Here is a 15,093-nt window from a genome sequence, read left to right as displayed (position 1 = left end):
ACTATAGGCCCCGCCTGTTGAGAAGTAATTTTCGCCCCCTCCCCCGCTTCTCAACTTTCTTTAATGTGACATGTCACTGTCGTCAGGACCCCCCCCGCTTCTCATTTTTAATGTGCCATGTCATTTTGCTTAGGGCCCCAGGGAGGTCAGGATCGGCACTGGGTCTTGTAATGACCTGGGGGGAGTGGTGGCGGGGAAACTCATGCTATTTTTTTCAATGATTTTTATCCATATTGCAGGGACCAAACATTACATTAAAGCCGCAGGCAGTATCAAATTACTTTTTTCTGAGAGTAATCTCATGTTGTGCAGGGACATTTCTAAACACATGCCATTACTATAGACACCCAGCAGGTACCAAATTTAAAGGATTTTTTTTTCACTTAAAGGCATCATTAAAATCGCTGCTCAAGAAAAAACTAGTTTTTAAAACTTTTTTTTCCATTGATACATGTTCCCTGGGGCAAGACCCGGGTTCTCAAAGACGTTTTCCAACAATAACTTGCATATTGGGCTTTAAATGAGCACTTTTGAATTCGAACATTCGAGTCCCATAGACTTCAATGGGGTTCTAAATGTTCGCGCGAACGATCGGTCTGTTTGAAAGTTCTGGTGGGAACCAAACGCGGGTATGTTCGGCTCATCCCTATCCAAGATATTTAGTAAGAAACATAGTACCGTATTTATCGCGGTATAACGCGCTCCCGCGTATACCGCACACCCCTAAAGTGGCCCCCAATCCTGTGGAAAAAACGTTTTTTTTTTTTTTTTGTTCTTACAGTTTTGGTGTCTTGCGTGGCGTCCATCGGCGGCCTCGTCGGGTCCGGCGTCCTTCTGCGGCTTCGGGTGTCCTCTTCGGCGGGTCCGGCGTCCGTCTTCGGCGGGTCGGGTGTCCTCTTCGTTGGGTCGGGTGTCCTCTTTGGCGGGTCCGGCGTCCTTTTGCGGCGTCCTTTTGCGGCGTCCTCACGTCCTCCCCGCTCGTGATACCGAGCGCAGTACACTCGTGAATCTTCGGGCAGGCTCGGCAACTGTCGCGCTGACGTCCTGTACGCTCAGGACGTCAGTGCGAGAGGCACCGAGACTGCCCGAAGATTCACGAGTGTACTGCGCTCGGTATATGCCGGCGCAGTATTCAAACTCGTGGCGGGAAAGCGGGTATTGGCGTATATCGCGCACCCACAATTTTGCCCTGATTTTCAGGGCAAAATAGTGCGCGTTATACGCCGATAAATACGGTAAGTTGTTTTACATTTTTTGGGGAAAATTAAGAAATTAAAAAATCTTGTTTTGTTTCTGTATTTATTTACTGTCACCAGAGCAGGACGGTGACATCATATGACTGATGGAAAAGAAGGGTAGGATCTGATTAATCTAGATTAGAGCATTTACCCAAAAACACGCACCTCATCCCATTTTGTCATTAGAGCTGGAATTTCGATCTCAACCATACCCCTGAGGAAGCCTAACTAGGCGAAATATATTGGGTCTCACCAACTGTGTTGTGATCTTCCTGTATATTACCTGCTATTTGATACGGGATATTTTATTGAATTTTGTCACTATACATCAGGTTATATATGTATTTGCTAGACCACTGGGTCCTATAGCATGCTATGTAGCTTGATGCATTATCCTTTTAATAAACTATTAAAACTTATGCTATTGCCATGTCTTTCCATTTTTTTTGCACCGTTACAGTCCCACCATTGTCCAATTTTTCTCCTATCATATGACTGATGTAGTGGCGATCAGGGACACTGACTGGTAATAGCATGTAATAAGAAAATTACATTTTTTTTTTCAATTTTTACTATAGTGATGCTGTACTGCTTTGAGGTGATCAAGATTTATTTTCCTTTTTTTCACTGATTGTTTATTACAGTGGTTATCTAATCATTGTTATAAGCATTCATTTTTATGAATGGCATTCATTCAGGTACCATTGTGTACTATTGTGATAGCTGTGATTGGCTAAAGCTATCACATGGTACAGGTCTGCTGCAATTTGCCTGTACCATGTGATCACTGGGACCAAACACAGAGATCACAATAGTACACAATGAATGGCTATGAATAAAAGCCATTGTTTATGATTGATGTGGTTGTTGTGATTGGTCACAGCGGTCACATGGTATTGTGACTGGCCCACAGCGGGTGACAGATCACCCTGCTGTATGCACGCACAAGGCATGCTCCTGGAGGAGGTCAATTGAAATCCACCCAGAATCAGAAAGGTCTGGGTAGGAAGTAGTTAAATATGGGGGGCCCCAGATTTTCACCCTCTACATGAATGAGTAAGGGATACATAGGTCTGGTTACCTTGTTCTAAAAAAAAACACATTTACAACATAGTAAAGTCTTTTATTAACAGAATTCCCCCAAAAATGTCTCGAGTTGAAAATCCAACGTCAATCACGTCATCCAGCAATGTAGATATAGTATCAATCATGATGAATAATGACCCAACAACCCACTAACACAAACACGGCAACCCCACCCAACGCACTCTTACTGTGAACTGACACCCTGTCTGCCAGTTGGTGAATGTCAACAAGTCGACCAGTGATGCTCCCTGATATCATTGATCAAATATGATTTAGTCAATGAAATAACCTGGAATGTTTGCCAAGGGCAAAGCGATCATTGGTTTATAGGATGCTGACAGCCACCTACAGTACATCCACATAACCAATAATGCTATGCTGCTTTTTGCATTATAGCAACCAGTGATGCTTATGACCTGGTATTAATACTGTCACTAAATGAATGTTTTCCTGCTGCAGCAGCAGAAGGTTCAGGCAGGTGCATATGGCCTCCATAGCCCTGAACTTGAATATCACCCCTAATTACCAGTCATCAGGAAGGTCAGCTTTGACATTAGGAATCCAAGCACTGCTCGTCTACCAAAATGTCTGTCTTCACAGAGAGACCAGTGCCAATCCTGACATGTCCCATTAAAGTTGAGAAGTGAGGGGGGGGGAGGCAGTGACATGTCACATTAAAGATTAAAGTTGAGGAAGCGGGGGAGATGACTTCTTACCTCTTCTCCCATGCAGCCAGTGAGTTGAGAAGTCGGGAGAGGTGCCGAAAATGACTTCTCAACAGGCGGGGCCTCTAGTAATTTGGGGGGCCCTTCGCAGCTTTGCGGGGCACCTAAGCGGCATGCATAGTGAGCCTATAGTGCGGATCGGCCCTGAGAGAGACACAATGCAGAACAAGGCATTGTAAGCTAGTAATGGGGAAAAGACCTGCTACAGGGAGTCTAGAGGCAATACTGATAACTAGTCCTTTGCACTCTGCTGACATTTCTTTGGCACAGCACCCACAGTGCAGGTATTAGCACAAATGTTTGGCACATCAATAAAATGCCAAATGCTTTTTTTTATAGGCTCATAGGTACCTGCTGCATTTCCGGGCAGTGAAAGCTCAGGTTGGAAGACCCAGCACTTTCATAAATGAGGCTGCTTGTATGTACAGACCAATTTCAGCATGAATTGCTGCTGTTTAAAGGTGCTTTGTTTATGACTGATTTAACCTGTTATCTGTGTGTATCTGTACAATATAAAAAGCGCATAAAGTCTATTTGATGAATCTCCCTGATTGGGATGCAAAGCCATTCTGTCAAGCACTAGTCAGACCAATTTATGTATTTGTTTTACCATTATAATGGGAGCTTTCTACTCTCAAGCTGTTAACGAGCAGAGAGTAAACAGAGCTTGTCGCTCTTCTGAACTTATGAACTATACTTTCTGCTTTCTGGTCACAACACAAATATTATGAACCACTGTGCATGGCACACACTCTGTCACTTTTCAGCCCGTGAAAGAATCATTTAATATAAACACAGCACCACAATGCAATGAATTTTAGAGCTGCTTAAGCACACAGCTGGATTAAAAAACGTTTTTCCGTTTATAAATTTGAATTTCACTCTTTTAATACACAGAAAATGTTGATCCTGGAATGCAGATTAAGGATGGTCCCGATGTTCAAGTCAAACATACGTTCAACTCGAAAATTGGGTGTTTTTTTTTTTTCGTAGAACAAACATATGGGTGAAGCAAAAGTTAAGTTCGCCAGCCGAGGAGCACCCCACGAGATCACAGTGGCTGCTGATTGGCCAAAGCATGAAACTGACCTGCATGCTTTGGCCACTCACAGTGTGATGTGCTGTGAGAGTCATGGTTGGCCAAATGCAGGGTGTATTTGGCCAATCAGGGCTCGGGGGCTAAGTCCACGCCCCACACTATATAAGGCTGCTTAAACAGTGGCCAAATGTAGTGTGTTGGAGTGAAGATAGCGTAGGCAGGTTAGTTAGTGAATAGAGTGTGTAGTCAGTGTAGTATTGTATATAGAGTGCAGGCAGTGTAGAACATATACTATAGTACAGTCAGTGTAGAATATATATTACAGTGCAGTCAGTGTAGTATATATTAGAGTGCAGTCAGTGTAGTATATATATTACAGTGCAGGCAGTGTCAAATACATAATACAGTACAGTCAGTGTAGTGTAAATAACGCAGTGCATACTATATACTACAGTGCAGTGCCGAGTGTATATACTGCAGTGCAGAGTATATAGTGCAGTACATAGTGTATAATACAGTGCGGTGTAGAGTGTATATACTGCAATGCAGAGTACATTGCAGGCACAACTCCAATGAGGCTGGATGTATCATCACACCATAGAGCTCCACAGGTGCAGGGCGCTGCTGACTCCCTGCTGACTTCCAAAAGTTTATTGGTGTAGGCTTTTTTCAACACATGTGCAGTAGATCACAGCGTTGCTGTTTGCAATCTCTGTCTGAAGTAGATCAAGCGTAGCCAGAACACCAGCTGCTTGGGCACCACCTGCTTGACATGACATATGATGACCTGCCATGCAGTGCATTGGCAGCAGCACCTGAAAGACCCACATCATAAAAAAATGCAGACTTCTTCTTGCTCCTCATTTTGGATCTCTACCCCTACTATACCTCAAGTGTTCTCAAAATCCTGCACTGAGAGGATTGATTGTATAGCATTGGGTGCCACAAGTACTTGCAGCCAGTACACCACCTGTTGATTTCAGCAGGCACATTTTGCTACCCCAGTTGCTGAACCACACAAATAATATACTGTCCCAGTTATCCACATGCTCATTATCTATATGCTGGCTTGGCCAAATTTCTAGCACTGCAACTGCTCCCTTTTCAGCTGGTAGACTCTGCTCCCTTTTTTGAATTTGTAGAAAGTGCTCCGTAAACGTTCCATGGGCTACGCAGCAGTCAGGCTAAAAGATGCCATGCAGTGCTTCAGTTGGTCTGTCTAGGGCAGTGGTTCTCAACCCTGTCCTCAAGTACCCCCAACAGGCCATGTTTGCAGGTTTTCCTTTATCTTGCACAGGTGCTTTAAATCAGAGTCAATGGCTTGGAATTTTGTGGGTACAGGGTTTAGGTGCCACACTGGGGGAGAGATTCCATCAGCTCTACATGGGAAGGCTCAGAGGTGGTTGACGCCATGGCATCTTGAGCCAGGAATGGTTGTATGTGACAATAGCACCAACCTTCTCTCCCCCCTTTGACAGGGACACTTGACACAGACTTTTCTAGCCTGCCTCAGAAGATCTTTCAAGCGCTAAATGCTGCACCACCAAATTAAGGATGTGTAACAACCATGCTTGTTACACATCCTGAATTTGGTGGTGCAGCATTTAGCACTTACAAGATCTTCTGAGGCAGGCCAGAAAAGTCTGTGGCCATTTCTGATGGTCATACAATGCCAGTGCTGGCTGACATTCAACAGAAATTCAACATGCCCACCAACCGCCTCATTTGTGACATGCCAGGTGGAACTCAACATTGGCAATGCTGCAGCGGCTGCAAATGCAGCAGAGGGCCATCAATGAGTACCTGTGTGAGTATGGCACATAGACAGGCTCTGGAGAACATGGCTTCAAAGTGCCCCCATGTTGATGGGGACAAGGGCCTCTTCCCAACAACCCTGGCCAGTGGTTTTTGGGGTCTGCAGGTGGGGGCTTATCGGAAACTGAAAGCCCCAGATCCCGCCCCCATGTGAATTAGTATCAGGTACATTGTACCCCTACCAATTCACCAAAAAAAGCATCAAAAAGTAAAAGCCACAACAGACAGTTTTTGGCAGTTGGGGACAAGGTGCTGTGGGGTGGGGGCGCAGAGCCCCCCTGCCCCAAAGCACCTATCCCCCCATGTTGAGGGAATTTGGCCTGGTATGGCACTCGCCCCCCATCCTGGCCTCCAGGCTGCATGCCCGGATAAGGGTCTAGTATGGATTTTGGGGGAGCCCACACCATTTTTTTTACAGATTTGGCATGGAGTTTCCCTAAAATCTTTACCAGACCCGAAGGGGGGGGACATTGTTTTTCCCTTGATTTTTCATCTATATTGTAGGGAGCTGGCAATACTTTACAGCGGCGAGCAAGTTTGAATATTTTTTTTTTCCTTTGGAAATATCATTATTGCTTCAGCACTGTTCTACACATTGCACAGATGCACCACTTTACAGACAGACTAAGGGGACCACCCAGGCACTATATTTAAAGAAATATTTCATTTTTATTGTTTCACTTTAAGCATCATTAAAATCACTGCTCATGGAAAATAAAACAATTTTTTGCATTGATTCATGTCACCTAGACCTGTACCCGTGTCCCCATACACTTTTTATGGTAATAACTTGCATATAAACCTTTAAAATGAGGACTTTAGATTTTTCATGTTAGTGTCTGATAGACTATAGGGTTTGCATGTTCGCTAGTGTCAGTCCTTCCTTCTCTGTGCTCAGGTTTTTCAGCTGACGGTTAATTGCCAGAATTCATCGTTCCACAGTGGTTCACCTGTTGTTCATCTCCTGCTCGTCAGTCAAGCCCACAGCCAGCCCCTCCTGACTATTTAAACTGCCTGGTTCATTTCATCAATTGCCTTTGCCTTTGTCAAACATATCTAGAGACCAGTGGCGGCTGGTGAAGTTTTAGGATGGGGGGGCGCCAGACCCCACTCTTCCCTTTTGACCCCTCCCACTGGTGGAAATGGGCGTGGTTCAGCAAAATAGTGTGTGTGAGAGAGAGAGAGAGAGAGAGAGAGATTCTAGAAAGTTTAACATTCAGCAGATAAAGATACTTCAATCATCCCGGCACCATGGTTGTTATGGTGTCAGGATGATTGAAGCACATTATTTCTATTATTACATTGTAATAAAAAATGAAATCATTCAACTCACCATAATGCAGAATCAGTGGGAGCCCCGAGCGTGTCGCCTGCCATCAGGTGCCCACAGCGGAGTCCCTCCTTACATACAGCCCTGTGTCACATCAAATGCAGCCTTTCTCCCCCCCATCAAATGCAGCCTGTCCCCCCCCCCATCAAATGCAGCCTGTCCCATATCAAATGCAGCCTGTCCCATATCAAATGCAGCCTGTCCCATATCAAATGCAGCCTGTCCCATATCAAATGCAGCCTGTCCCCCATCAAACGCAGCCTGTCCCCCATCAAATTCAGCCTGTCCCATATCAAATGCAGCCTGTCCCATATCAAATGCAGCCTTACATTACAGTTAATAAGCGGTGGGGGGGGGGGGGGTGGTTGGGGCCGCCACTGCTAGAGACTCTCTGCTGTGTTCCTGTTGAATACTTGCCTGGCTGACGTCCCTTCTGGTTCCTGATCCTGTTTGCTGACTATGCTGATCTCTGGCTCCCAAATTTCCTAGCTTGTTCTGAATACCCGATTTGGCTACCGATCCCTGGCTATGTTTTGACTACGTTTACCAGACTTTTACTGCATTTTCTGTCTCTGTCTGTTTCATGGTTTCTGATAGTAGGCGACGGCCATGAATTCAGAAGATGCAGGCAATCCACCTAGTGGTAATATTTTTTCCAGGTTGAATGAGCAGGAACATTGCATGGATCAGTTTGCCATAGCATTACAGATGCTCCTGATTCGTACTGCTCACTTGGATCCTCCCACTTTGGCTGTTCCAGTACATCCTGTGTAGCAGGCTTTGCCTGCTGCTGCTCTGTCTCTGTGCCGGCACATGCTTTAAAAATTACCTCTGTAAGAGGTATGTCTGGTTCCGCTCTGCTTCTTCAGCGATTTTGGGGGAGATCCAGTTCAATGCAGAGCGTTTCTGATCCAGATTGGGATATACTTTGTGATGCTGCTCCAGGCATTCCTCACGACAGAAGAAAAGTAGGCTTCATCATTTCTTTGCTTTCTGATAGAGCCTAGGCTTGGGCTTCCTCTATTGGAGACGCATTGTCCTGAGTTACCCAGAGTTTGTGGTTTCCTTTAAAAGGATATTTGACCGAACGGACCGAATGTTCGTGCAAACTTTAGAAACCCATTGAAATCTATGGGACTCGAACGTTCGAATTCAAAAGTGCTAATTTTAAAGGCTAATATGCAAGTAATTGTCCTAAAACGGGTTTGGGGACCCGGGTCTTGCCCCTGAAGTTTTTTCAGTGGCAGTGATTTTAACCACTTAAGACCCGGACCTTTAGGCAGCTAAAGGACCCGGCCAGGTTTTACGATTCGGCACTGCGCCACTTTAACAGACAATTGCGCGGTTGTGCGATGTGGCTCCCAAACAAAATTGTCGTCCTTTTTTTCCCACAAATAGAGCTTTCTTTTGGTGGTATTCGATTACCTCTGCGGTTTTTAATTTTTGCGCTATAAACAAAAATAGAGCAGCAATTTTGAAAAAAATTCAATATTTTTTACTTTTTGCTATAATAAATATCCCCCAAAATATATAAAAAAACTTTTTTTTCCTCAGTTTAGGCCGATACGTATTCTTATACCTATTTTTGGTAATAAAATCGCAATAAGCGTTTAACGGTTGGTTTGCACAAAATTTTTACAAAATAGGGGATAGTTTTATTGCATTTTTATAAAAAAAATGTATTACTAATGGCAGCGATTAGCGATTTTTTTCGTGACTGCGACATTATGGCGGACAGTTCGGACAATTATGACACATATTTGGGACCATTGTCATTTTCACAGCAAAAAATGCATTTAAAATGCATTGTTTACTGTGAAAATGACAGTTGTAGTTTGGGAGTTAACCACAAGGGGCGCTGATGGGGTTATATGTGACCTCATGTGTGTTTACAACTGTAGGGGGGTGAGGCTGTAGGGGTGACGTCATCGATTGTGTATCCCTATAAAAGGGATCACACGATTGATGACGCCGCCACAGTGAAGAACGGGGAAACTGTGTTTACAGCTCCAGGGACCGATTGCAGGACTCCAGCGGCGATCGGGTCCGCGGGTCCCACGGTCCCGGTCACGGAGCTTCGGATCGGCACGCACCCGCGATCCACGGCTGGGTACTAGCACAGGACCTACCTGTAGGTGCATATGCCCAGCCGTGCCATTCTGCCGACGTAAATGTGCAGGAGGCGGTCCTTAAGTGGTTAATGATGCCTAAAGTGAATTTTTTTTTAATTCCTTTAAATATCGTACCTGCTGGGTGTCTATAGTATGCCTGTGAAGTGCCACGTGTTTCCCGTGTTTAGAACTGTCTCTGCATAAAATGACATTACTATAAGAAAAAAATAATTTAAAACTGCTTGCGGCTTTAACCCCTTAACGCCCGCCGCACGACTATTTACGTCCGCAAAATGGCACGGACAGGCAGAAGGGCGTATATATACGTCCTTGCCTTCTAGCGGGTGGGGGGTCCGATCGGGACCCCCCGCTGCGTGCGGCGGGCAGATTCCCACGGGGAGCAATCCGGGACGACGGCGCGGCTATTCGTTTATAGCCGCTCCGTCGCGATCGCTCCCCGGAGTTGAAGAACGGGGAGAGCCGTGTGTAAACATGGCTTCCCCGTGCTTCACTGTGGCGGCGTATCGATCGAGTGATCCTTTTTATAGGGAGACTCGATTGATGACGTCAGTCCTACAGCCACACCCCCCTACAGTTGTAAACACACACTACACACACTAGGTGAACCCTAACTCCTACAGCGCCCCTTGTGGTTAACTCCCAAACTGCAACTGTAATTTTCACAATAAACAATGCAATTTAAATGCATTTTTTGCTGTGAAAATTACAATGGTCCCAAAAATGTGTCAAAATTGTCCGAAGTGTCCGCCATAATGTCGCAGTCATGAAAAAAATCGCTGATCGCCGCCAATAGTAGTAAAAAAAAAAAATGAATAAAAATGCAAAAAAACTATCCCGTATTTTGTAAACGCTATAAATTTTGCGCAAACCAATCGATAAACACTTATTGCGATTTTTTTTACCAAAAATAGGTAGAAGAATATGTATCGGCCTAAACTGAGGAAAAAAAATATTTTTATATATGTTTTTGGGGGATATTTATTATAGCAAAAAGTAAAAAATATTGAATTTTTTTCAAAATTGTCGCTCTATTTTTGTTTATAGCGCAAAAAATAAAAACCGCAGAGGTGATCAAATACCACCAAAAGAAAGCACTATTTGTGGGGGAAAAAAGGACGCCAATTTTGTTTGGGAGCCACATCGCACGACCGCGCAATTGTCTGTTAAAGCGACGCAGTGCCGAATTGTAAAAACGCCTTTGGGCATTTAGCAGCATATTGGTCCGGGGCTTAAGTGGTTAATGTAATGTCTGGTCCCTGCAATATGGATGAAAATCATTGAGAAAAATAGCATTGGTTCCCCCCCTCCCCCCAGGTCATTACCAGCCCCTTTGGCCCTATATACTTTGAACAGCAGTATACATAGTTTGTTGTTAAGTAAAATCTGTTTGTAATTTTGAACTGGTACTTTTTTAAAGTGTAGCTCCACACAAAAAATCTATTTTTAAGCTTTTCGGAAAACATAGAGAAGGGTTATCACCTCTGTAACATTTGTTTTGCTGTCTGTGCACATCTGTTCAGAAGATTGCACCTCACTTTCTGTCCCAAATGATTTTTTGAAAATTCTTTTTTTTTTATTGAAACAAGGATTGGTGATAAAGCATCAGTGGACAGGAGACACCTCTTACAGAAGAGAATTTCCCTTCCTAGGGGTATATTTTTTTTCTCACTTCCTGTTGTCTCCTTCCGTTCGCAAGTAGGAGTTGTTTGTAAGTTGGATGTTTGAAAGTAGGGGCCTGCCCACACTTAAGATGGCCCCAGTCAATTTCTATTTTATAAAGTGTCTAAATGCAACCTAAAAAAACGGACCTTAGTTTACAGACTAACTTTACTAGAATACATTAAGCTTGTGTATTACAGGGGTATTTATATTTAAAAAGTGAAATTGTGGCCGGAACTCCACTTTAAGTTCCATGGGCACATACAGTACCTGGTTCATTGGAGTGGGTACAGTCTGGATTAACACTCTTTGGTCTCGTCCTCGGATTTACATGCTCTTGTTTACCTTCCTGGTTTCCATAGACATTTTCCCCTCAAACCTGGTGGTCCTCCGAGGGGGAGGGGGCATTGAGGAGGGGGTACTGTCAGGGCTGGGCTTTCAGTCCTTCCTTCTCTGTGCTCAGCTGTCGGTTAATTGCCAGAACTCATCGTTCTACAGTGGCTCACCTGCTCATCAGTCAAGCCAACAGCCCCTCCTGGCTATTTAAACTGCCTGGTTCATTTCATCAATTGCCTTTTCCCTGATCAGACATATCTAGAGGCTCTCTGCTGTGTTCCTGTTGAAGAAATGCTCTGGTTGACATCCCTTCTGGTTCCTAATCCTGTCTGCTGCCTCTGACTACGCTGATCTCTGGCTCCCAAATTTCCTGGCTTGTTCTGAATACCCAATTTGGCTACCGTACCCTGACTACGCATTTTCTGTCTCTGTCTGTTTCATGTTTCCTGATAGCGAGAACTTTTCGCCTTTTTGAGGTGTTCTGGTGCGAACCAAACCAGGGTTTTTTCTGCCCATCCTTAATGCAGATTATGAATTGTACCTCATAGTTTCCTGCTTGATTAGAAATATATTATGCAGGCTCCCAATATTTCAGTTAGTCAATTAAAGCACATCAGGTTAGATGGCACAGTAAATTAGTAGTCTGAACTACTGTAAAATAAATAAAAAGAGCATAACCATTTTCAGGTTGGGATAGTAAATGTCAAACCCAGAAAATTCAAGCGTTGGTTTAATAATTCCAAGCCAAGCTGAGGATTATAATAGGATGCAAATAAGGGAGAAAACCCATTACTAGGATAGAATTATGTGAACAACCCCACTTCCTATTATAACATTAGGGGAGCTAACCCAATGATAGAATAGCATTATGGCAACAAACCAATTGCTAGGATAAAATTATGGGAACAAACCAACTTCCCAGGATAGAATTATTGGAGCTAACCCAATAATAGGATAGCATTATGGGAACAAATCAAATGCTAGGATAGAATAATTGGAACAAACCAACTTCCTAGGATAGAATTAAGGGAGCTAACCCAATACTAGGATATAATTATGGGAACAAACACGATAATAGGATAGCATTATGGGAACAAACCAAATGCTAGGATAGAATTATGGGAACAAACCAACTTCCTAGGATAGAATTAAAGGAGCTAACCCAATATTAGCATAGAAATATGGGAACAAACCCACTTCCTAGGATAGAATTACCGCGCAAACCCAATACTGGGATAGAATTATGGGAACAAACCAAATACTAGGATAGAATTATCTGAGCAAACCCAGTGCTAGGATATAAATATGGTAAGTAAACATTCCTGAGATGTATTAGGAAGTGCTTACCCTTCTTACCCACTTTCATCGCTTAGCCAAGGACTAACCCAAAACAAGAACATGCGTATCAGGTGTCTTGCCTTAATATACAGCATAGATAAGCTCAGTCTAGGTCAGTTATTCACCAAGCAGTGAAGCCTGGATTATAAAGACAGCTCAAGAAACTACACCTTAATGTATTACCAACTCATCTATCCTTAACCCTTGAATATGTTTTCTTAAACCCTGCACCCTTATAAACACAGGTTTCCCACCTCTAGAAAAGATGGCTTCAGTTTATCACATAGATAAAAATGGTTCTTAGTGTCAATATATTAATGCCTGGTTCACACCAGTGCAGCTTTTAAATCACGCTACTTCAGTGCAATTTCAAAGCTGCCGATCAGTGTGATTTTAATGTGCAGTTAAATTGCGGATTGTGACTTCATTTAACAGAAGCCAATACAAGTCACAATGAAATCGCAGCAAAGTAGTGCAGGGACCGTTTTCAAAGTTGCTACTACTTGAGTCGCAACAATTTGAACAGTTCCATTGCCGCAAATGGGGTGCAACTTGTCATGCGATTTTAAATTGTCAAATCGTATGACAAATCACATTGGTGTGAACCAGGGCTAATTGGAACTCCAGTTTGTACTCAAAATGACGTTAGTTATATAATATAAGGCTACTTACTTGCCTAAAACAACACAAGGCTTACATTTTACTGTTTAGTTATATGATTATTGTAACTAATTGGCTAACAAGATATACTATATATAAAGCCTGTTACAGGAACTATTTCTGTGTAATTTATTTATTGCCTTTTCTTTTTTCTAGGGTGTTAATCAAACCAAAGTCATGGAAGCTGGACAGTTTATTTGCTCTGCCTTAAATAAGAAGACAAACTCAAAAGTGGCTTTGGCAACACTTCCTTTATGATGTGTTTACTTAGTTAATGGAACTGTCTTGCTGCATATATTACCGCTAGAACTAAATAAAAATGCTGTATTCTTAAATATTTAAAATATTATGCAATATAGAACTCTTAATTGTTTTATTTTGTTTGCCATGTTTATGTTGTCAGAACAATCTGTATGACTGCAAGAACTCCAGAATGTTTTTATGTATCCTCTTGTAGAGGACTTATGGAAGTAAAGGGAGATACAAGACACATTCTACACCCCTATTTGTACTCAGGATGATGTATCCCTCCTCCAAAAAACTTAACTATATACAGTATATGATACTATTTTGTTTTACTTTACCAGTCAACATTTTTTGTAAGGCTAAACCACGGGAACCAAGGAACATGTATTGAAAACTCAATCTACTGAGAGCATTATCAACAGCACATCACAGTATAACCGCATGCTTCTAGTTTCATTAATTAATGGGATTGAAAAGTCTATTTTTTTCCTATAAACATAACAAACATTTTATACTTACCTGCTCTGTTGCAGTGGATTCCCCCATTGGTGAAATTAAAGTCCAGCTCCAGTTTCCCCCAAAGAAAATACTCAAATACTGTAGCTGCTGACTTTAAATATGAAGACACTTACCTGGCCCAGGATCCAGTGCTATCAGCTTCTGGTCCAGGCAACATCATCTTAAGGCCTTGCGGCTTCACAGCCGGTTTCCAACTGCACATGCGCAAGCCGCGCTGTGCTTTATGAGTTGTCCCGTAGTCTTCTGAGACCTGATGTGTCCCAGAAGGCTGCTGATGAAAGAGGGGAGCAGAACTTAGATCACTGTGGCGATCTCACCAGAAGTGGGGGAGCATAAAAACCAGTCAAAACTAGGTACCCCCCCCCCCAAAAAAATATGAAGGAGGAGGAGGCGAGGAAAAGCAGAACTTCCCCATTTGGGTGATGTTCCGCTTTAACTGTTCAAAGCAATTGTGTGCAAGGAAAAAAAACTCATTCACCAAACTCTGAGGAAAATCACCTTGCAAAGTACAACTTCCCTTGCAAAGTAACCAGTCTTTTTGCCTTTAGTAAATCAACCCTATTGTGTTTAGTGGGTCTTGCTGTAGAATAGTGACAGCACTGCTAACTACAGCTAAAGTTGTACAAAGTACATCTTCTCACAGGAGGGTAATCTATTTACTAGTGGTACTGCAGATGGTACATGTGAACTTGGTACTAAGCTGAGGAAGCCACAAAAAAGGAAAATACATCAATACTTTCTGATAGCAAAGTGTACAGGTGTACAATGAAACAAAAAAAAAAAAACGATTTGTATATAATGGTCAACATGAATATTACAACCTGTAATCAAATTCAAATACCGCACCCAATATCCCCTCTGCAGGGGAAGGGGGGTAGAAAGGGCCCAAGATGGGGAACTCAGGATGTCATAGAGAGATAAGTTCATTAACCTTTCTGGGAGAACAATACTTTTATAAGCACCATGTCAC

At 43.0% G+C, this 15,093-nt stretch overlaps 1 protein-coding gene across 2 annotated transcripts in view; it reads left to right on the top strand.

Annotated features, from left to right (window-relative positions):
• HMGCLL1 (3-hydroxymethyl-3-methylglutaryl-CoA lyase like 1) overlaps window positions 1-13,719 on the top strand; it is a 95,041-nt gene extending 81,322 nt beyond the window's left edge. The window contains exons 10-11 of one of the 2 annotated variants that reach the window (XM_040349849.1): window positions 3,389-3,510; window positions 13,515-13,601. In XM_040349849.1, the coding sequence (XP_040205783.1) occupies window positions 3,389-3,493 (105 nt within the window). In that variant the 3' untranslated portion in view covers window positions 3,494-3,510; window positions 13,515-13,601. Of the gene's footprint in view, window positions 1-3,388; window positions 3,511-13,514 lie in introns of both variants that reach the window. The other variant, XM_040349850.1, reaches the window with a different exon arrangement.
• Window positions 13,720-15,093: the final 1,374 nt, after the last annotated feature.

Source organism: Rana temporaria, chromosome 4 (genome assembly GCF_905171775.1).
Source record: "Rana temporaria chromosome 4, aRanTem1.1, whole genome shotgun sequence".
Taxonomy (NCBI): domain Eukaryota; kingdom Metazoa; phylum Chordata; class Amphibia; order Anura; family Ranidae; genus Rana; species Rana temporaria.
This window is presented reverse-complemented; position numbering and strand designations above follow the sequence as displayed.